Below are 23,869 nucleotides of genomic sequence, written 5' to 3'. Positions count from 1 at the left end.
ATCTAAAAGTTGGGTGACTAAATGTGACCAAATCAAAAGTTAAGTGACTAAATGAGTACAAAATCAAAAGTTTGATGACCTTTAAAACTTAAAAATAGTTAAGTGACCAAATGAGAAAAAAACCAAAAGTTAATTGACCAAAAATGACCTAAACCCTTATATTTATTATCAGATATGAACAAAAAACAATGATAAACATGAAGTCAATATTTAAAAGCAATAAATTTAGCAATATCTCTTGGATGGACCACTGTCACTCACTTCAATACTTTGAAAACAAGATAAAATTGATGGTCATCTAACTCCAACAAGCCAGTTTGATAGCGGCTTTTGGGCCTACAGTAACTGCACTCACAATCACACAAGCGCAGCACAATTCAAGTGGGTTTGGTGATATGTTCATGAATTCTAACCCATGGCATGCATAATAATTTTAAAATAATCGAAAATTGTATTATAACAAGGGTTTATATTTTATAAGATCATCTAATGTTTGTTTTAAAAATAAAGTTTTATAATAACTATTAGAAAATAAATAAAAAATAAGATTCTTAAAAGATTACTCATAAAAACTAGTGGTTTGTATAACAACTATAAATAAATAAAATTGACACGTCATCATGTCACGTCAGTAGATAATCAGGTCAACCGGTCAGGTGGTCAGAATTGTAAAAAATTGAAAAATACAATGTCAAATTTGAGACAAAAAAAAAAAAAAAAAAACAATGTCAAATTAGAATTTTGATGTAAAGTTAGTGTCTTTTGTGTTATTTACCTTAATGTTTATGTGCCGAATTTTGCTGAAAATGCCTTTTCATGCAATGATATGAAATCAAGTTCCTTACTAAAAATCAATATTTCTTGAAATGTGTATGTTTTGTCAAATCTTATAAGGTTATGCTTGCTTTAAAATTTGATTTGTATACGTTTTTTTGATTATTAGAAATGGGAGATAAACGACAATAGTCAAATGCCCATCTAAAGTGCTTATTGTAAACTTGTATTGAAGAAGTAAACAATGTGGGTACAAAAGGAGCGAGTTTGCACAAAGATTCATGGATCAAGCTAGGAAGAGTTTTTAAGGAGAAATTTGGCATGGATGTGACTTAAAAACAAATGAAAAACGCATATGAAAATCTGAAAGCCAAATACACAAGATGGCCCAGTAAATCCTCTACGCTTTGTTGCTTACCATATTTTTGGAGTTTCCACTAGTATGAGAGAGGTATGGATGAATTTGTCGCATCATCCTGAGATATTATCATATTACGAGGATGGATCAAGATGATGACTACAAGTTTAGAAGTTCTAAAAGACAGAAATATTGTTTGATTGTGTTTTATTTATTGTGTTGGAACTCTGGTTGGGTTTGTTGATTATGTTAGAACCATTGATTGGGTTTTTTAATGTGTTGGAACCCTTGGTAAACATTGTCTTCAACTTCTCATCTCTTTTTCGTGTTGCCGCCATCCAGACTAGAACCGTTGACTAGCTTCACATAACAAGCTCATATCAGATAACCCAAAAAGTGCCCCGCGCTTAGAAAGGAGTGCACCATGCTTAGGCTGAATCCAAAGGGTAAAATGACTTAATCCATTAAGTCAGTTCCCGAAATTCCTAGATTTGATCCTTAACCATGTCCTAATGGATAAAGTTTCAAACTTTATCCATTAAGACACTCCAATCAAGCAAGATCTAAACTTTAAGTTTCATGAAGTCCAAGAATGCATCTTTCTTGTCTAAATCTAATAAGTCCAAATCTTCCACTTTCAAATCTAAATGAACAAGATGTCTAAATGGATAAAGTTTCCAACTTTATCCATTATAATGCCATAAACTTTAAAGATCTAAAACCCTAAGTTAAGAAATGACCAAAAAATCATCTTTCTTTATACATGGAGTAAAAAGAGATCTTGTGTGCACTCTCTACTTCACGAAGTGGCCATATATCATCCAAACATCAATCAAAAGCTCAAGAGTTCTTCAAACTCTATGGAAAGCCACCAAGGGACCAAACTCATTAAAATGGACAAAAACTCTATATATTCATAGATCTAAAGATAAAACACAATAAAGCTTAGAACTCTATGAGTTACAAAGGTCTAGAGGTGAATGAAGGTTGAATACTTCAAATACACAGCTTCAAGGATCAATCTTTCTTGTTCTTTTTCCTTCTAGAGCACAATACCACCAAAAAAGCATCAAATGGACATTAAGAGAGTACCAAAATGGATTTAGGAGATAGGTTAAGTTCCAAACACTTTAATGGAGGCTATGGTTTCATTAGAGGTGTTCTAGAGGAGGTGGATGTTGAAAATGACGAACCTATAAGGTTAATGGCCTTTAAATACCCCAAAAACCGTAAAAATATGCACAACCCACTATGCCAAGGGCACCCCATGCTCTTAAAGGGCACTCCACGCTCCTCAGAAAAATTCATAATTTTTCGGTTTTCATCTTCAGCTTCAAACAATCATAACTTCTTCAAATATGCATTGGAGATTTTAGAACGTGCTCACATGTCGAACTACAATACGTGTCAAATCCCAACAAAGCCTCAAACGAAACTCGATAATACCGGCCCTCATGTTGCCGACCCCACATATAACACCCGCAAGATAGGGCTAGACGATTAAAGAATAATAGGACAACTGTTTATCACAACGATAGATTAATACTGTAAGCAAAATTCAAAGGGATCGTAAAACCAAGAGCGTGCATATGGGGAACGCCCAAATCCCACTTCATATGAGGAAGTTATGATTTTTCGAAGTTTCATCGTAGCAGTATATGACTCAGAAACTGAAATTGAAATGGGTCGATTGTTAGGAAAAACAATCTAAACGATAATCGAAGATCTTGTTAATAGGAGTCCGTCAACATAAAGACAATCAATAATGGACATTGAACAAGAGGGTTATGAATTTTTTACGGACTTTAACAGTCTAAGCTTGTTAAAATATAACTTTAAAAATAATGTCAAAATTAGCCAACAGAGTCTAAATGAAAGTTGTAGATCTCGTCAATAGCTACGCGTGGATATAAAGAATGTCGAAAACGGAGCTTGTATGAAGAAGATATGATTTTTGTGAAGAAAAGGAAAATCCTCGCGTGAGTTCACGTGCATCGAAAAGGCATACGACGCACACTGACACACCACCCAGAAGTTGCCACATGTAACCACCCAGACTATGCCACGTCAGCACCCCTGACCGAGTGCACGACGTGCACCGAATAAGCATGCGGTGTGTAAAGCCAAAAATGCCCTATAAACAGTGTTGTAAAACTCAGCGAGTTGGCTGATTACTTATCCGAGTACTCCATACTCGGGCCCTTACCGAGGCGAGTTGTAGAATCCGAGTACTCCCCGATCGGCCCCCTACTGAAGCAAGAAGTGTTGTAAAATTTGGCCAACTCGATGATTAATATGTATAATATACTTAATGATTTATTATTTAACATACACACATGTGATTATGACTACATATATATATATATATATATATATATATATATATATATATATATCTTAAATTTTCAGTAATTATTCACAAAGTGAGATCAGTGTGTGTTTTTCAGTTTTTTGTATATTCACATGTATCTAATTTTGTTATATATTTCAATCAACTTATAGTTTTAACTTATGATTTTGACATATATAATTTACTTAAAAATATTTCTACATGAATTACCGAATCCGAGTACTCGCTACTCGGTAGTCGGCCGAACAAGTACCGAATAGCGAGTTCTACAACCATACCTATAAATATGATTCAAGCCATATTCACCACACCTTCCAGATTTCTCTCTTGATTTCTCCCTATTTTGGTTAGAAATATTCTTTAGAATTAAGTTTTGGCGAAGCCCGGAGGTCCTTAAGAGTCCGACAATTAGAAGCTCTCAAGTAAGAGTTATGCCCGCATAATTCCCGGTTTTCATCAGAGTACTTTGTAAGTTAAGCTACAATTATTTTATTCAAGTGTAACTTTTAATTATAGTCATAGTCGTTATTATGAACCTATAATTAAGTTTTAATAATGATCTTAAGTCATTATACTGATTGATCTACTTACATGGATAATGTCTAGGCTAGATTTAGTGAGGTATTTAAAGTGAGATTTCCAAACAGTATACTCTGATACCAAATGGATCCTACCTTCGATATGATCATTCATGGTTGTTCCGTACTTAATAAATCTTGATGTGGATATTAAGATTGTTGAGGAATCTAGACTATCATTAGTCACAAGGTATCATACTAAGACTTAGTAATAATCATACTTAGGTCACGTCAAAGTACAAAGGCGAAATGCAACTCAAATTCGGAGACATCCACTTTTAACAAGTGAGTGCATAGTTAATTTCAGCTTACACATAGATATGAAGTATCTATTAAATGTTATATATGCTTGTTATTTGTGTACTTATTATTTTTGCTATAATATGATTTTATTTATAAATTACTTTATCATATTCGTATTGGGTAGTGAAGTGTAACACCCAGAATCAGAAAGACCAAGAAAAGAAAGGAAAACCCTAAGTTAAAGGGGTCAACTCGTCGAGTCGCATGGGTGGACTCGGCGAGTTGGATGAAGATAGGCAGGAACTCGACGAGTTGAAGATTGTCTAGGACTCAGCGAGTCTGTTCTTGGACTCGACGAGTCGGGTCGCAGAACCCCCCAACCTCTTCTGGTTAAGACGCAGATCAGTGAGTTGAGTGGTGACTCAGTGAGTTGGACAGGAAGGGACTCAGAGATTGTTGAACTCGACGACTCTTGGGGTGACTCGGCGAGTTGAGTCGTGTTATGGGAGTTTCTAAGTTAAGGACTCGGCGAGTCTATGGGTTGACTCGGCGAGTCGAGTCAACTGGAAGGTTGACCAGGACTTTAACTTTGACTATAGTTGACTTGGTTTGACTTCTAGAGTTCAGTTTGGAACTAAGCGTTTTACTGGTATTAGTAGCTCGGAGAGCTAGGGGAGCAGCGGTTCAAAAAGTGGTCGGGAAACAGCCAGAGGATTATCAACAAAGTTCAGCAGTGCGAGGTGAGTCTCCTCACTGTTTATATGGGTCTAAGGCACCAATGTCGGCCCATTTAGTTTATGTATGCTAGGAAGACCCGGGGGTTAGCCCTAGGCATTATGCATGAAAGACTAGGAGGCGGCTCCTGGCACACAGTATGTTATTATGTATGATAGGAAGACCCGGGGGTTAGCCCTAGGCAATATGTATGAAAGACCAGGAGGTGGCTTCTGGCGCACTGTATGCCATATGTATGAAAGACCAGGAGGTGGCTCCTAGCGCACTGTATGCCATTGTGTATGAAAGACCAGGAGGTGGCTCCTGGCACACTATATGCGGAGTAGCCTAGTAGAGTAGTATGTATAGTTGTCTTTGTGATACTTGCATGAAAGACCAGGGGGTGGCCCTTGGCACCTGTATGTAAGACCCAGGGAATGACCCTAGGCTGAACGAGGAAGACCACGTGCGGCCCGTGGCACAACCACCAGACTATGTTTGGCACATAGCACCTTAGCAATACTATGCTTGGCACATAGCACCTTACTTGATTAGGGTATGTTGATTATGTATGGCTCTTGGCTAAGTATGGCATGTTTGGATCAATTGGTTGTATGGTATGTGGTATCTGGGGAATTCACTAAGCTTCATGCTTACGGTTTTCAGTTTTGGTTTCAGGTATCCGGTTTTCAGAAAAGGAGCTCGGGAGGGTTGCAGTGCACACACCACGACAAGTTAACCTGGGATGTTTTACTCTGATAATTAAACAAGTGATTTGGAAATGAAACTATGATTTGTCATATAAATCCTTTTTGTATGTTTGAATAGCTTTACACTATGATTTAGTAATGTTTTTTTTAAGAAATTTTTGGCCTTGAATTTGGGACGTTACAAGTTGGTATCAGAACCTTAGTTTGAGGGATTCGGGCACACTCTCCGGCATGTATGAACTCAAACTGAGGAAGTGGTATAAAAATTTTCAAAAGAAAGACCATAATTATAAAAAGATTTTTGAGGGAAGAAAAAGGATTTCAGAAAAAGCAAAAAGGAACTTTGGAAAGAGAAAAGGGTGTGGTGCATGCAATCAGCCGAGCTCAAGTAAGTACCCCAAGATACCCATACAAGTTATGTTATGATACGATTATTAGAACTGCATGCTAGATTAGTACTAAAGATCTAGGAGGATGCCTTATGTGCCTATTATACGTATATGAGCTTTATGAGATGCATGCTAGAATAGATTCCTGAGTAGGGGATAGAGCAATATGATTGTATGATGTGGTTAGATTTTCCCTTGTCTGAATGCTGCTTGCTTTGTGCATTGTGGGATTATGAGTGATGAGAATTAGCCATTAGGTGAATGTGTCATGTCACGTGTGGTCAGGGTTGAATAATCTTAGAGTGTTGGATTTGGCCCTATTGCGCAGCTCTCGTCTGAGTCTAACCGTTGTAGGGACGAGTCTTTTACTCGAAGGATTATCTGAGCCTCATCACATGTGATGGTATTCAGGTGATGGCTAATTGGCATCACAAGGAGGCTTTCAGAAGCTGAGGACTGGTTTGAGTTGAGTCAGTTGTTTCCCTAGGGTAAGCTGTAACGACCTAATTTTCACGTCCAAAAATTTCGTTTATAAAACATAACATAGAAAACAATAACAGTTAAAACATTGTTTAGTTGAACCACTTCACATCGAAACCAAAGTGAAAACCACAGCATTTGATCAACCAAAATATCAGAGTATCAATCCCAAAATAAAGTCGTAACTGCGGAAACAAGAGAGTGTGTGTGACATGCTGCTACCGCGCCGACTCCTTTCCCCTGGCTGAGGAGGTACCTGAAACCAAAACTGAAAACTGTCAACACAAAGCTTAGTGAGTTCCCCCATAATACCTCATACCATGCAAGCATATAACAAACAACATTCAGCTAGGAGTTACGGGCCTCGCCCACACTCGGGAAGATACGGGCCCTGCCCACACTTCGCTAGCCGGGAGATACGGGCCTCGCCCACACTTGCAAAGATATGGGCCCTGCCCACACTTTGCTAGCCGGGAGGTACGGGCCTCGCCCACACTCTACTATCTGGGAGATACGGGCCTAGCCCACACTCCACTCTCGGAGAGATACGGGCCCTGTCCACACTCAACCGCCAACCCATAACATACAAGTATCACACAGACAACAAGTATAAGCAACTCTATCATATTAACACATATATCATACTTGACTAAACCCAGAGATACGGGCTTGGCCCACACTCTAGTACTAGCATCTCATCTACACGGGTCGGCCTTGGTGCCTTAGACCCGTTCCTACTGGAAAGGAAACTCACCTCGAAATAGCTGCTGGTCTGTGTGGGAATTGATCACCTACTACTGTTGCTGCTGCTCCGGAAATCCTGCGGCTGTAGTTCCCACAACATACTAAATCAAACACTGCTAACTGTCCTTTTGGGTAAAATGACCATTTTACCCCTAATCGTGCCATAAGCCAAAGTCAGAGTCAACTTTTCAGTTGACCCGACTCGCCGAGTTGGCTTGCCAACTCGCCGAGTCCCTGTCCAAACGACTGACCTGGGTCCCGATTCTACTCGTCGAGTTAGGCGTTGACTCGACGAGTTCTCCTTCCAAACTGATTGTTCAAGTCCTTCATCCTACTCGCCGAGTTGTATGAACAACTCGGCGAGTTCATCTTCATCCGATGAACACCATGCTGAGACTCGCCAAGTTGTATGAACAACTCGTCGAGCCTGTTCTTAATCTAAGAAGATTGCCTTGAACTCGCCGAGTCAGGGCATTGACTCGCCGAGTTCCTCCATGGGTGAGCTCGGCTTCAACCTCACTGAGTCACACCCCGTGACTCACTACTCAAACTCGACACAACGAAAAGGGGACAACTCGGAGACTCGCGAGTAGACTCACCGAGTCAGATGAACGACTCGCCGAGTCGTCGCCATGCAATCACTAAATACGCGATTTTGCTCGATTCCAGCCTATGCCATTCACAGATCTGGGTTCCTAGAGCATGAATCACACGTAAAGTTTCTAACTTTATGTGTAGATATTCACCAATGAGGGATTTAGGGCTCAAAATGCCTCAAAAGGGTAGATCTAGGGTGAACAAGCAACAAGGGTCCATAAAGGTAACAGATCTGAGCTCCTGGAGCTCAATCTTACCTATATCTAAAGGCCAATCAACTTATTACGACTTATCTTGTACATACAAGCTTGGGGAAGGGCTCAAGAAAGACTTAATGGAGCAATAAGCATAAAAACAGAGGGAAAACGGGTCATACCTCAAAGAAATCACTGAGAGAATCACTAAGATGCTTGGCTTCCTTCCCTTCTTCTCGATCTACTACTCTTCCTTCACAAAATCTTCAAGGAAACACACTAAAAAGCTTCAAACTCACAAGAACAAAGGCTAGGATGTATGGAGAGCTTTTGAGGGTGAATGGGGCGGAGTTGGGGCGCAAATGATCGTTTAAATAGGGTGCAAACCCTTGGAAATTAGGGTTTCATCAGACAGTGCGGACTCGCCGAGTCGCCAACTTAAATATGTCCCTGGTCCCGTCTCTACTCGGCGAGTCGGACCTATGACTTGCCGAGTCCAATGCTAAAAATAGAAAATACTCAAATAAGATTTACGTACCAGGAACCAGGTGCTACATAAGCCTAGGATGAAAAAGTATTGGGCGCTGCAGTTGTAGAGAAAGGGACCTGGTGGAGTCAAAGCATTTCTCGAGGAAAGTACGGATAGATGTGGAAGGTAGTATGGGCCCGTACTACTGAAAGCAGAGGATCCGTACTCGATTCGAGAAAGGCCGAGATGAGAACAGGGAACTTGTAGTGTGTTAGACCTCTCAGGAGTATGTATGATCCTGATTTTTACGCGTGTATTTTTCAGCATGGTGACCACGCGACACGGAGCAGGAGGGTCACGATTCGGTTCTGGATTAGGTTCGGGCGCGGGATCCGAACAAGTTGATGATGGGTTACGCGAGTTCATCGCATCTGAGATTACAAGAGGCATCCTTGAGGCGACCCCGGTCATTTTCGGGTCGATCAAGGAGGGGATCATTGAGCTGATGGAGGATCGCCTCCGAGCTTTCAGGAGTGATTTGGCGTCTAGCCAGGCGAGTACGCGCACGCCGTCCTTCAAGGACTTCAGAGGGTGTGGTGCGCTAGATTTTCACGGGGTGAAGGACCCCATTGCTGCCAGAAGATGGATCGCAGACATTGAGTCTGCACAGTTGACGAGCTTCTGCCCGGAGAGGTTGAAGGTCCGCTTTGCGGCCGAATGTTTGAGGGACCGAGCCAGAGATTGGTGGGAGTCAGTTAGTGACTCATTGGGAGCCTCGGGCATCGAGGCTAAGACCTGGTCAGACTTTGTGACCAGGTTTAGGGCAGAGTTTGCACCGGCAGTAGAGCTTTAGCAGCTAGCCAGAGAATTCCTAGACATGAGACAGACGACAGAGACGGTGGCGGAGATTACCGCCAAGTTTCGAGAGAGGTCCTTATTGGTGCCTCAGTATGTAGGGAATGATGAGATGCAGAGGACCCGTTATCATGACATGTTGAGAGCTGATATTCGGGAGCATGTTAGCTTCTCGGCATGCCCAACCCTGAGCTCTATGATTGCCAGGGCGCGGGAAAGGGAGATCGATCTGGAGCACATTGCGAAGAGGAGGTCAGATCATACGTATACTTTGGAGGGTCCCGGGAAGAGACCCAAGAATTCAGATCAGAGATTAGCAGGTCGGCGGGTCCGAAGTCAGTGCAGCACGTGCGGGAAACCGCACGAGGGAGTTTTTCATTCCAGGGGTTCGGGCTGCTACAAGTGTGGCAGTGATGGTCACGTCAGCAGGGATTGCCCACGGGGGGCAAGCCCATTATGTTTTCACTGCAATCGGGTGGGCTACAAGAGGGCTGACTGCCCGACGATGAGGGGAGGAGCAGGGAGTGTGTCTACCCCAACGACCATGAGGATTACGGATGGGCGAGAGGGTAGGGCCTTGTAGTGACAGATGCGGAAGATCTGGATTACAACAGGGAATGTTGCAGGTACGTATCTATGGCTATTTTCACTTCTATGCGAATTAGGGAAGTTTTTACCCCGGACTCAGGCGATTTTATGTATGATTTGTCTCTTTGCTTGTATTCGGATTGTATTTTGGAATTGTCATATGCCAATTGCATACCAGGAGCTATTAGTAGCTGGTGTAGGTCATCTTTCACTTCGGGTTCGAAGTGTCAAGTATCATCTCGGTTACGGTTGAAAATGGTTCAGGGAGTAGTCAGCCACCATCATCAGGGTTTGATGGTTCTAATATTGGCATTCGGGATGGCTTTCGGAAGCATCAAAGAAAGTGGCTTATCACCGAGGAGGTTGCCTGGAGCAGTAGTTATTCGGACCTTAAGGGCATTAGTTGGAGATCAGGGGATTATCAGGATTGGGGATGCATGAGGTGTTCGTCTAGTATTCGATGATCGTACGGTATTAGGAGCGGAATAGCGATGGATCGTTAGCGATATCCAGGCGATGGTAGTTATCATGCTCTTTTGTGCAAGGGAGGAAGGAATGGAAATCCTCGGGTTTTTGCATTCAGTAAAGACTTAGCCGAGGCTAAGTGGGGGAGAAACAATCATGCTATGGGAGCAGAAGAGGTTTTGGAACTAGGAAAAGTTTCGTTATCCTGTCAGGGAGAAAGACGGCCCAGGTGGCTGTATGAATTGAGGACAGTGTAAGTGGGAAGTTTGGAAAAAGTTGCCAATTGTGAGACCTCATTCTCGAGATGTCTGGTAGCAGACTGCAGAGGAATCGGCCGGGAGTTCCTGTTGGGACATGAGTACCGCTTGGGGGTACTAGATTGTGCTTTTATGATTAACTATGGGATTGTCGTAGCATTCACTACCAGTTAGCCGGTGTGGGAAGGTGTTGTCAGACTATTGGATGACCGTAGCATTCACCAGTGGTCAGATAGTAAGAGAAGTATGGTAAGACTATGGGGCGGTCCGTAGCGATGGTTAGCAGATAGCGTCGAAGTGTGGTGCGACTATGGTATGGACCGTAGCATTAGCTTAGTAAGACTGCGTTGTGGCCCGTAGCATTAGTTTAGTAAGACTGCGGTGTGGCTCGTAATGATCGTATACGAGTATAGTTAGACTGCGGTATGGCGCGTAGCATTAGCTTAGTAAGACTGCGGTGTGGCCCGTAGCATTAGTCTAGCAAGACTGCGGGGTGGCCCGTAGCTTTAGTTGGCTGACAGCGTAGAGTGTTGTAAGACTACGGGGTGGCCCGTAGCATTCGTTGGTCCCTATTCGCTAGTGCGAATGTATCAGGTGTATGATTCAGTGGCAGGGTTTTCAAGTAGTAAGTTTAGGACGGGGCAGCCCCCCGGATATGAGCAGGCCACATTATGTTTGGGTATGGAAGACAGTAGGTCATTGGAGACCAAGAGTGGCACAAGACTGCGTGTAAGCCGTGGCATTGATTAGTAGCTTAGTTCGTGGAGTGTGGGAAAGGGACCGTATCTCCGAGGTAGCATGGGGGAAACCGGTATTCCGGGTAATGGTAGACCAGTTGGGACCAGGACGGTCTCGGTTCATCCGGTAGGCGGATGGGAGTTAATGGGACTGCAGGCAAGAATGATGGTAAAGGATTCGGTGTGAAAAGCCGTGAGCTGATCGGGTGATGCTAAACTACTCATCGTGGGATCGAATGATCTTAGGGTAAAGGATTTGGCTCGGTGACTCCGTTCTCAGCTGAGCCCAAAACGTAGCAGAAAGGAATCTGCTACCCGAAGGATTGTCTGAATTCTCACGATTGGGTGGAGCTTTCAATATTAGAGCATTGTATAGGGATCATTCCATGAGTACTGGTTTGACGGCCGGCACTGGGAGTGGCCGGGATTGCGGTTTCGGCAGAGGATTGGTCCTCGAAGGAAATTGGGAAGATTGTTGCTTGTGGAAAGTGCCTTAGAAAGGCCAGTGACAGTGTAGGGTGAAAGAGTAAACCCCTTGCGAATCAAGGGTAGGTGTATCAAGAGTATTGGTAAGATTACCGGTTGGATAAAGTGTGGTACTCGAAGGTTGCATGTAACGGGTTATTCTGAAGATGGCATCTTCAAGGTTTGGATCGAAAGGGGTGGAGTGTGTACCCTGTGGTAAGTGGAGACCAGATGGTAAGGTAGTTGGCCGTGACAGGCTTTGAGGACGAAGTCTAGTTTAAGTGGGGGAGTGTTGTAACACCCAGAATCAGAAAGACCAAGAAAGGAAAGGAAAACCCTAAGTTAAAGGGGTCAACTCGTCGAGTCCATGGGTGAACTCGGCGAGTTGGAGTGGGACCCGTGTCGGGGTTTAAGTGACCGACTCGGCGAGTCAGGTCTGGGTTGGAAAACCCTAATTTTCGGGCTTAGTGCCCTATTTAAGCATCATTTCAGGCCTTCACCCCAGCCTCCATCACTCCCTCTAACTTCACTCGAAACCCTAAGCAGCCATTGAGTGTCATTGAGCTTCTCTTGCCATTTTTGAGTGATTTAAAACTATAAGGAAGAAGGAAGACTTTGGGTGATTCAAGAAGTAGCAGGGGACACTGTGTTGGTGTGTCATTTCAGATCCTAGAAAGGTATGAAGCTCATACCTTGGCTGTTATTCACTTAGATCCCCTTTCCTAGTTAGATTTTGTCATTTTGGGCCATTTCCAAGGCCAATTCGTGTATTGTGCCTTTGTGAGCAAAGAGAACTTCGGATCTAGGGTTGTCTTGGCCTAGAAACCCATAAAGCAGCAGTCTTTGGTGTGTTGGTGAAGTATGCTTGTCACAAAACCAAGCCCTAGAATGTTTTAAGCCTACAACATCTTGGTTTCACATAAAGTTTGCAACTTTACATGAAAGATGGGCCTTAGAAGAGTGGATCTACAGTTTGGAGCCCCTGCATGGCTCGAAAAACCACTGTATGGATTAAGAGCTTAAGCTACTCGGCGAGTCACATGTATGGACTCGGCGATTTGGATGAATATAGACAGGAACTCGATGAGTTGTAAGAACAACTCGGCGAGTCTGTTGAAGATTTTCTAGGACTCGGCGAGTCTGTTCTTGGACTCGACGAGTCAGGTTGCAGAACCCCCCAACCTCTTCTGGTTAAGACGCAGATCAGTGAGTTGAGTGGTGACTCAGTGAGTTGGACAGGAAGGGACTCAGAGATCGTTGAACTCGACGAGTCTTGGGGTGACTCGGCGAGTTGAGTCGTGTTATGGGAGTTTCTGAGTTAAGGACTCGACTAGTCTATGGGTTGACTTGACGATTCGAGTCAACTTGAAGGTTGACCAGGACTTTGACTTTGACCATAGTTGAATTTGTTTGACTTCTAGAGTTCAGTTTGGAACTAAGCGTTTTACTGGTATTAGTAGCTCGGAGAGCTAGGGGAGCAGCGGTTCAAAAAGTGGTCGGGCAACAGCCAGAGGATTATCAATAAAGTTCAGCAGTGCGAGGTGAGTCTCCTCACTGTTTATATGGGTCTAAGGCACCAATGTCGGCCCATTTAGTTTATGTATGCTAGGAAGACCCGGGGGTTAGCCCTAGGCATTATGCATGAAAGACTAGGAGGCGGCTCCTGGCACACAGTATGTTATTATGTATGATAGGAAGACCCAGGGGTTAGCCCTAGGCAATATGTATGAAAGACCAGGAGGTGGCTTCTGGCGCACTGTATGCCATATGTATGAAAGACCAGGAGGTGGCTCCTGGCGCACTATATGCCATTGTGTATGAAAGACCAGGAGGTGGCTCCTGGCACACTATATGCGGAGTAGCCTAGTAGAGTAGTATGTATAGTTGTCTTTGTGATACTTGCATGAAAGACTAGGGGGTGGCCCTTGGCACCTGTCTGTAAGACCCAAGGAATGGCCCCAGGCTGGACCAGGAAGACCACGTGCGACCCGTGGCACAACCACCAGACTATGTTTGGCACATAGCACCTTAGCAATACTATGTTTGGCACATAGCACCTTACTTGATTATGGTATGTTGATTATGTATGGCGCTTGGCTAAGTATGGAATGTTTGGATCAATTGGTTGTATGGTATATGGTATCTGGGGAACTCACTAAGCTTCGTGCTTACGGTTTTCAATTTTGGTTTCAGGTATCCGATTTTCAAAAAAGGAGCTCGGGAGGGTTGCAGTGCACACACCATGACAAGTTAACTTGGGATGTTTTACTCTAATAATTAAATAAGCGATTTGTTAATGAAACTATGATTTGTCATATAAATCCTTTTTGTATGTTTGAATAGCTTTACACTATGATTTAGTAATGTTTTTTTAAAGAAATTTTTGGCCTTGAATTTGGGACGTTACATGAAGGGTTTTGGGGAAGATAAAATAAAGGGCTAGGTAGTAATGGGTTTTCGGAAAAAATGAAATAATGGTGAGAGGTCATACATTGTATTACTGGACCACTCATCTAACAGGGTATAGGTAACGACGGCCGACTATTCTAGGTAGTCCAGTGGAGCACTAGCAGGTTCGCCACCTGTAGGTATTAATGATCACATCTTTCAGGGAAAATGAAAGTTGTTCGTTTGGGTACTCTATCCCCCTCTGGGTTGGCTTATTGATACATATTGCTACGTAATCCTCGAAGTAGTATTGTCTACTCACATAAATCCTTTAGGGTGGGTCTCTTGAGATTAGCATTAAGGATTTGAGAGTAAGAATAATGAGAATGGGTGATCGGGATTATTTGTTTATTGTGAAAAATATATAATTACAATATTTGTATGTTGAAAACCTTATGTTCTCACCAGTTTTCTCAATCCTGACTCACTCAGTTTCTTTGTATTACAAGTAGCGGTACGAAGGCATAATCCATTGAGAGATTCGAGGAGTTTAGTTAATGTAAGGTCTGTAATGATTACGTTTATGCGTATGTTTTGTATCAGTTATGACATCCCAAGTTTTTAATAATCAAAGAAAAACATTTTCTTCGGAAATACTTTTTATGAAACCAATTCTGCATTTATAAAGATCACTCTGATTTAATACAAGCATAAATAAAACAGTCTATTCGGACCGAGAAAATAAGGGATGTCACATCACATTATACTACAGTCTAGTATGTGACCTTCAATATTTGACTTTCACACGTCTAAACATATCCTTTGTGTTTCAACAAATTTATCTATATATGTATCCTCCCAAAGAGCCTCATTTGAATGTTTTCCAATGCATCATGTGCTACATACGGATTACCATTGACCATGAACTTCACATTCACATGCATGATCGTTTATTCTGATGCCGACTGGGGTGGCCGGTGGGTGTCGTACCTCTCTTCGGTCGACTAGTGGATACTGTGTATATCTTGGTTAAAATCTTAGATCACGGTCCTCAAAGCAACATGTGGATATATGTCGGTCTTGTATTGAAGCCGAGTACAAAGGCTTTGCCAACGCTATGGCAAAGACATAATGGCTTCAAAATCTATTGCGTAACGAAGGCCACCATTGTCTACTTTGACAATGTTAGCGCAATTTACTTATCAACTAATCTTGTACAACATCGGCGCATGAAACACATAAAGATGGACATTCCTTTTGTGCGAGATAAGTTCGCCACTAGACAGATTCCGGTTCTACAACTTCCTTCTAATCTTCAACATGTTGATATATTCATCTAGGGACTCATGTCTTCTCTATTTTCTGATTTTCGGTCGGTTTGAATGGTTGTGTATTAGTGTACATTGTATATAGTAGGGCTAAGTCCATATACAATTTGTAACACTTATTTATTTGTTCTTATATGATTCCCCCTGCTGAAAACTATAAAATAATTTCACCCATGCTGAGCTACAAACTAAAAATCGAGATACTTCAACCATAGATTTATTTATTATAAAGTAAAGGGAATATACATTTCAAAGAATTAGTTGCTTTGAAAGAGACACACAAAATTCGTCACAAAGTCGACCACAAAATCGGAATAGCCGATCGAACTCGAATAAAAAGCTAAAATTCGAAGTGGAAATGGAATTAAAGCCGAATTAAAAGTGGAATAGGAACTGGACACCACCTACAAAGCAAAGCGGAAACAGCACAACCGACTTCAAATTCATCCACAAACCCAAAAGAACTCCGACCTGGCGGACCCCCCGATCACGCCATCAATCTCATTCATTCACTACTGAATTTATTGACAATACTTATAATTCAATTTTAAGATATTGGATCAAAGTACGAATTCTAAATCGGAGGATTTTTTATTCAGTCGGAAAAAGAAGTACCTCTTCTTCTCCAACCAAACTGTTAAATACGTCATTCGCCCTCAATTTCTTCGCATAAATGTAGGCTTTTATGCAACGCTTGTGTTCAATTCCATCTGGGTTTTCTTGAAATTGCAAAATTCGAGTGAAAGTTCAGTGATTTTTGTGCGTTTTGGAGGAGACACTCTCCTTTTGATCTTGTTGTTCGGAATTTGATGATATGACGGCCGGGGAGCATCGGAACGGTAGAGATATCATTTGCGACGCCGTTTCTGGTGCCTCCGCAGGTATATTCTTCAATTTAGGTTTTGTTAGAACTACCAGAGGATTCTTTATCGTCTGATTTTAGCTCCCTTATGCAACAAATTGCCACTCTAAGCAAGAAATTTTCACCTTCAATTTCAGCATTGTTGAATCAATCCCATATATGTAATGTTAATGTAGGTTTGAATGTTGAGAAAGATATAATTTTTTCTCCTCTTGTTTGTACTTGAGGGTGAAGTGAATTTTGATTTTATCTTTTTCTAAAGTATGTTTGGCAAAGGAAAAGTACTTTTGTAAATAATTTTCCAAGTAATTTGAGTCTTTTGGAAAAGTCATGATTACCTGATTTTTCCTAACTTTTCACCAGCTAAAAATATTAAATTACTAATATACCCCTCATCTAACCCTAAACATGTCCTTTTTTGTCATTTTACATATAAAAGTTAAACCAACACTTTAATTTTTGATTTTTTCCATTCAAAAGTCAATCCAAACACATTTTAAAAAATAACTTTTGTAAAAAGTTCTTTTACAAAAAGGACTTTTGTCACACAAAAGCTAAGCCAAACACCCTTGAATGTGCATTTTTAGAAAGATTAAGTGTATAAAATCTGATTATTTTGACTTCGAATAATTAAAAGATCATAAGATAGATTTCATGTTGTTGTGTAGGTGCTATAGCTGCCACTTTTGTGTGTCCATTAGATGTGATCAAGACAAGACTCCAAGTTCACGGGCTGCCCAAAGTACCTCCCGGGCAGAAAGGTAGTTTAAAACTCTTCTATTCTTATCTTATTATAGTTTACATATACGTATATATTATGTTTAGAAACGAAAGGAAAAAATAAATGAGGGAAAGTTTGTACTTAATGAGGAAAACCTTATTCCCCTATCTTGTCTCTATATATTATGCTTTCTGTATTAAGTCAAAAGGAAACACTCGTTAAAAAAACAGTAGCTTGTGAGTGATATTCTTTTTGTCTTCTCAGGTGGTGTCATTGTCACAAGTCTACAAAACATTATAAGAAAAGACGGGTTAAGAGGAATATACAGAGGCCTTTCACCAACATTAGCTGCTCTACTTCCAAATTGGGCTGTGAGTATTAACTAATAACTATTAACATTACAATATACCAAATTAACTTTACATGTTGTTATAATCATCAATACTATTCTCATTTTTGATTTTTCAATATAGGTTTATTTTGCTGTTTATGGGCACCTCAAAGAGCTTCTTCTTCATTCACATGGTTTTTCCATTTAATACTCTTCAAACTTCTCCATACATATAATTCATATGCTTTTTTCGATTTAAAATATGTTTTTTCCTTTTTTTTTATATGCAGCCGATAGCAATGGGCATCTTAGCTTTGGTGCCAACATGTTAGCTGCTTCGGGTGCTGGTGCAGCCACATCAATTGCCACAAATCCCTTGTGGGTTGTCAAGACAAGATTGCAAGTATGTTTTTATTGTCAATCAAATGTATATATTACATTAATAAATGACAAAATAAAAGAATATTGTGGACATTGAAATGATGATAAAAAAAAATTGTGTGATGTTTGTTTTAGACACAAGGAATGAGAGTAGGTGTGGTTCCTTATACGGGTATATTATCAGCCTTGAGAAGAATTATACAGGAGGAAGGCTTCCGAGGGTGGTACAGGTATGCTTCGTGACTTGTACCTTTACAAAAATCGAATTCTTGTCGACTTATGCAAGTTTGTATTTTTTGTTTTTGACAGTGGGCTTTTACCTTCTCTTGCTGGAATTAGTCACGTTGCTATTCAATTTCCTGCCTATGAGAAGTTCAAATGTTACTTGGCACAAAGGGGTAAAATCTAAATAGTCCTTTCGCAACTTACTTAAAAACATTACCCTTTTTTTTGTCAAAGTTAATTTGTAGTTGAAGGGTAATTTAGTCATTTAATTGTGAGATGGAGTTAATATAAAGTTGATTGTATCTATTTCAAGTGATCAGATAATACGACTACAAACAAGCTAAGCCCCGGGAAAGTTGCAGTCGCCTCTTCAATGTCCAAAGTACTTGCGTCCCTAATGACTTACCCACATGAGGTAATTTTGATTACTTCCGTTTTCTTTTTGGGGGCAATTTTGGAAGAAGTAATATATATTGGAACCTCAGGTGATTAGGTCAAGGCTTCAGGAACAAGGGCAAGTAAGAAACAGTGGGACCCATTACAAGGGTGTGGTCGATTGTGTGAAGAAAGTTTTTCACAAAGAAGGCGTTGCGGGATTCTACCGTGGGTGTGCGACTAATCTTTTGAGAACGACTCCATCGGCTGTTATTACATTTACAAGCTACGAGATGATTAGCAGATTCTTGCAGGGTATCATTCCACCTCGTGAAAACCCATCTAAAACTGAGACGTGATATGATGATGATGATGATGATGATTTGATGAAAGCTGAAGGTCTGGAGATCATGTTATTGAATTATGGGAGTCTGAAATTGAGTCCAATAGTAGTCCAGGAGCACTGTTAGGGGGAGTTGCTAATTGTTGTTTCTCTATGATAGACTTGTCGAGTTTAAGTCTCGGCAGCCTCATTAGGAGTTTCAGAAAAGTGTTTTTTCCCCTTGAGGATATTTTTAGAAAAATAATAGTAAATGTAGATTTTTTTTCCAGATTTTGTTACTACATTAATGTTTAAGAGCGACCCTACCTGACTGGAAGCATTACCATAAAAGCGTAAGTGATGATACTCAAAGAGCAGTTTAACATCTACAATAACTAATTAACTAATTTTCTGAATGGAAGGGATTCGTACACAACAGTGTTTTTTTGTCATATATAACAATTTATGCATTATATAGTTATATAGTAAACTATTTAAAGCATCAATTATTATATATGGAGAAAAATTGTTGTGTACAAATCATCTCCTTTTCTGAATATGTTATGTAATTTAATTATTTGTGTATTTAGTTAAGTTAAACATTAAAGATTTAAAGGTGTTTGTGTTTTAATGTGTTATGTAATTTAATTATTTGTGTATTTAGTTAAGTTAAACATTAAAGATTTAAAGGTGTTTGTGTTTTGGAAAAAAAAATCCAACCTTTTATGTCTGTGGTGGAAAATTATTTAAAGAAACGACTGTTTGTTTTGCTTTTCAGAAGATAAAAGACAAGAAAACAAAATGTTTTCGACCTCTTTTTCCAAAAAATAGAAAAAACAACTTTTGATTTTGGAAGACATTTTCTTAGTTCCAAGTTCTAATCATATGTGATATTTTTTTTCACCACCAATGTCGCCATCACCGTTGCCACCACTACCACTGCCACCTCGGCCGCCACCAACACCAACCCCAATACCATGTGTCTTTTTTTATGTAGACTTTAAACATAACTGAAAATGGTGTCTTTGCACCTTAGCTTAGATTTATATAAAAAATTTACTTAACATTTGAAAGTGAAATCTTACTCCTTCAAAATAAAAACTATAATCAAATTGTATACTTCGGGCTCCTTTTGCAAACATTCTAGATCCACCGGTATCTTTTACTCCCCTTAATATATTTTCTTTAACTTTAGCAATAGATGTTTCCTCTCTCACATTTTCATTAAATTAATTAGTCTTCTTGATTTGGTGTTTCAAAGGAAGGCAAAATGATAACTGCTAGTGGAGCAAGTACCATGGACTTGGTCTTTATAGTTTGTCTTTATCGGTAAAGGAGTATTTCATCAAAATTTCAGTCCACTTGTTTAAAAGACTTGGTTGGTTTTAATTGAAACTTCAAGTCAACCACATGGTAAACCATCTTAATTTATTCATATTTCCTTGATGCTGTAAAAACACAAATAATCATGTGAAAGCTTATGTTATACCTTGATAGCTTTCTTCAAGTGGGTTATTTCCATTGATTCAGAGATACAACTTTACCGATTGGTCCAACAGTAGACTCATCCTAAGGTCAACTTCATGGTCTAATTAATATTTCTATCGGTAAAAAAGTACATAACTTTTTTATATGATGATGTGATATTGGAAATTTAAGAAAAAATTGTGTTAACTTCTAAAAATGTCTTATTCGTCGGTTTGGATTATGCCATTATGATGAGTTGAAAAGTATCAGACGTCGCATAAATGGGAACCACATATAATTTTCCAAATGATATTTTGGCGTTAGAAAAGGGTTAAGGATGATTGGAGGAGAAGAGAAGGGTGACTCAAAAGTCTTGAAGGTCTTTTTCATAAAGAAGAAAATTACAAAAGTGATTGGATAATGGATATCTATCCTTTTGGCATTCACGTTGGTGCAATTAGCTGAGTCTTTGAGTGAGGAAGCTTATTAAATGTTTACGTAAGACCTCACATCGTTCAGCCCAACTGTTCCAAAGAGCAAAGACTTCCTTTACAGAACACATACACCTAGAAAACACATACAATAGAGTCTCAAGAACACAGGTGATATATATAGCAAGTGTCTAACTACCTTTTTCTTGTTTAGACATTTGAAATGATTTTCGTATTCTTTTTTGCGTCACTTCTTCTCTCATGTCTACCTGTCCTTCACTCTGCTACAAACCACAACACTTCCATTCCTATCTGCCCAAAAAGTTTCACTTGCCCAAATTTGGAACCATTTAGTTACCCGTTTTATAACGCCAATGACACAAAGTGTGGGTTGATTAAGGTCAATTGTACTTCAAATGGTACAAATCTGGAATTCAGAGGAGATTCATATGAGGTTGGCGGCAACTATAGATCTCATTCTCGTCCATCCGTCCTGGTCCTTGTCCTTAACAAAAAGTTTGAAAAACTTGTAGATGATAAAAAGTGTGAGGCACTTGAGTATAATTTCACTTCTCCAAGTCCTCTTATGTATTCTAGTTCAATCACACCTTTCACCAATATCTACAAATGCAGCAACAATACCAATCATGCTGAGGAAATGGTTGCTTATTTTAACCAATCTACTTACAATAGATACAGCAAATGCAAACCATACAATTTCTATTATAAGTATAACATAAGTGATACAACATTTCCAAGTGACCTCCCACCTACATGTGAAGTAATACGGCTACCTGTGAAACTGCAATGGAATACCACTAGAGTACCCGACAAAACCAACATATTTTCCGTTCTCAGTTTTCAATTCTCTATTACATTTGAATTGTCAAGTTCCTGCGATAAATGTCGCAAGAAAGACGGACAATGTCATGCCCCCAATGGACAGTTTCAGTGTTTAGGCGTCAAAAAAGGTACTTACACCTTTTTTTTTTCTCTATTTCGGGGTATACATGAGTTGATAGGTCTAAACATATATAACTTATCTTTTGTTGTTTTCTTGCTACAGAAAACCCACTCGGAAAACTGAAACATATCCCAGGTAACTTACCTCTTTCATCCAATGCATTACTACTGAATATATAAATGCATACACACAGAATTTTACCTGAAGGTGATATATTTTCATGCTCTAGTTCTTGCTGGATCTGCTTTCATCATCATCCTCTTTATTGTCATCTCCATAATCTGGTGTCGGTACAAGAACAGCCCTTTTTCCTATTTTTCATCAAAGGGCAAATCACCACATGTTGAAGATGGTAGTATTTTCTTCGGTGTCTCTGTTTTCTCCTATACGGAACTGGAAGATGCCACCCAGAATTTTGATCCTTCTCTGGAACTAGGGAATGGAGGTTTTGGAGCTGTTTACTATGGTAAACTCCAAGATGGGAGAGAAGTTGCAGTGAAGAGACTTTACGAGCACAGCTACAAACGAGTCCAACAATTTGTGAATGAGATTAGAATCCTCACCAGATTACGCCACCCCAACCTTGTGGTGCTCTATGGTTGCACTTCTAGACAAAGCCATGAACTTCTCCTTGTGTATGAGTACATTTCCAACGGGACACTTGCTGATCACCTCCATGGAAACCGAGCAAATGCAAGCTTACTACCATGGCCATTACGAATGAACATTGCCATTGAAACTGCCAGAGCTCTAGTGTACCTTCATGCCTCTGAAATCATACACCGAGATGTGAAGACAAGTAACATTCTTCTTGATCATAATTTTAGTGCAAAGGTAGCAGATTTTGGGCTCTCAAGGCTCTTACCGAATGATGTCACTCATGTGTCTACAGCTCCTCAGGGAACCCCAGGATACGTGGATCCCCAATATCACCATTGTTACCAATTAACGGATAAGAGTGATGTTTACAGCTTTGGAGTGGTCTTGATTGAACTAATATCATCCATGGTGGCTGTCGATTTAAGCAGGTCACAAGATGAGATTAGTTTGGCTGATCTAGCTTTGAACAGGATACAACGATGTGCGTTAGATCAATTGATAGACCCGGATCTAGGATCCGATTCAGATGCTGAAATCATGAGGATGATAACATCAGTGGCAGAGTTGGCTTTTCAGTGTTTACAGTATTATTCAGAAATGAGGCCTACGATGAGTGAGGTGTTGGATGTGTTGGAGGATATTCAAGCCCCAGGGAGAATTGATTCTATAAAACCGCCAACACCGTCTGAAACCAGTGATAAGACGGTTTTGTTGAAAGACTTCCTGCCTTCGCCAGTCTCCGTCACCGGTGAATGGCATAGCGAAAGCACCGTGTCAACTACACTAAGCATTAGATAGATTCCCAGTGAAGAGTCGTATCAGAACCAAGAATCGTCATGTATATTCAGGAACACGTTTCTGTTCTATTTCTCTCCATCGTTTCTATGCCCTAAATATGAAAGTTTTCATGTTATCAGCAAAATGAATGTAAATAAGATGCATCATTTGTTGGGTTCAAAGATACTTTTATTCTGAAAAGAAAGATCTTACATTCTCTCCGGTTGAAAAAGCTGTTAAATAAAAAACTAACCAATAGCTGAAAGTAACCGCTTTCGGAACCGGAACCGCCTCGAAACCACCGGTTTCGGAACTAGAATTGCCTTAAGCGGTTCCGGTTCTCAACTTTTCGGAACCGCTATCCGCTGGGTACCCGTCGAAATTGATATATATATATATATATATATATATATATATATATATATATATATATATATATATATATATATTACACTATTTTATTTGTGGACGTAGAATAGGGATTATGGAGTTTGTTATTCAACTAGATTATGACCGACGTTAAACGCGGGAAACGCATAAATAAAATATAAATATATATAGATATTGCAGAATAATTATAAAAAAATCAGGGTTATTGATATTATTGAAATGTGTATAAAATACACTGAGGTTGGTAAATATATATAGTCGTTGAATGACCTCTTTGTAGACAATATTTTTTGTTTTATTAGTTGAACGACCTTCATCGACACAAAGTACCTTCAAACCT

General features: G+C 40.1%; 2 protein-coding genes across 3 annotated transcripts; both read left to right on the top strand.

The window, feature by feature from the left end:
- Positions 1 to 15,997: 15,997 nt before the first annotated feature.
- LOC145092721 (nicotinamide adenine dinucleotide transporter 2, mitochondrial-like) lies at positions 15,998 to 19,189 on the top strand. Of its 2 annotated transcripts, none has more exons than XM_079030699.1 (9): positions 15,998 to 16,564; positions 17,214 to 17,306; positions 17,531 to 17,637; positions 17,740 to 17,791; positions 17,888 to 18,000; positions 18,114 to 18,208; positions 18,288 to 18,376; positions 18,524 to 18,618; positions 18,697 to 19,189. In XM_079030699.1, exons 1-9 carry the CDS (start codon positions 16,498 to 16,500, stop codon positions 18,820 to 18,822), a joined length of 837 nt encoding a protein of 278 aa, XP_078886825.1. In that variant the 5' UTR covers positions 15,998 to 16,497; the 3' UTR covers positions 18,823 to 19,189. The 2 variants fall into 2 exon arrangements, with proteins under 2 accessions (XP_078886825.1, XP_078886824.1); XM_079030698.1 differs by having other exon boundaries at positions 16,010 to 16,564; positions 18,689 to 19,189.
- Positions 19,190 to 20,819: 1,630 nt separating this feature from the next.
- Positions 20,820 to 23,321, top strand: LOC145092719 (LEAF RUST 10 DISEASE-RESISTANCE LOCUS RECEPTOR-LIKE PROTEIN KINASE-like 1.1). Its single transcript, XM_079030695.1, has 3 exons — positions 20,820 to 21,769; positions 21,865 to 21,897; positions 21,992 to 23,321. Exons 1-3 carry the CDS (start codon positions 21,022 to 21,024, stop codon positions 23,158 to 23,160), a joined length of 1,950 nt encoding a protein of 649 aa, XP_078886821.1. The 5' UTR covers positions 20,820 to 21,021; the 3' UTR covers positions 23,161 to 23,321.
- The last annotated feature ends 548 nt before the right edge of the window (positions 23,322 to 23,869 follow it).

Source organism: Lactuca serriola, chromosome 3 (assembly GCF_051521515.1).
Source record: "Lactuca serriola cultivar US96UC23 chromosome 3, Lser_US96UC23_V15, whole genome shotgun sequence".
In the NCBI taxonomy this organism is placed as follows: Eukaryota; Viridiplantae; Streptophyta; class Magnoliopsida; order Asterales; family Asteraceae; genus Lactuca; species Lactuca serriola.
Note: the sequence above shows the minus strand (reverse complement) of the source record. Positions and strands in the feature narration are given on the sequence as shown.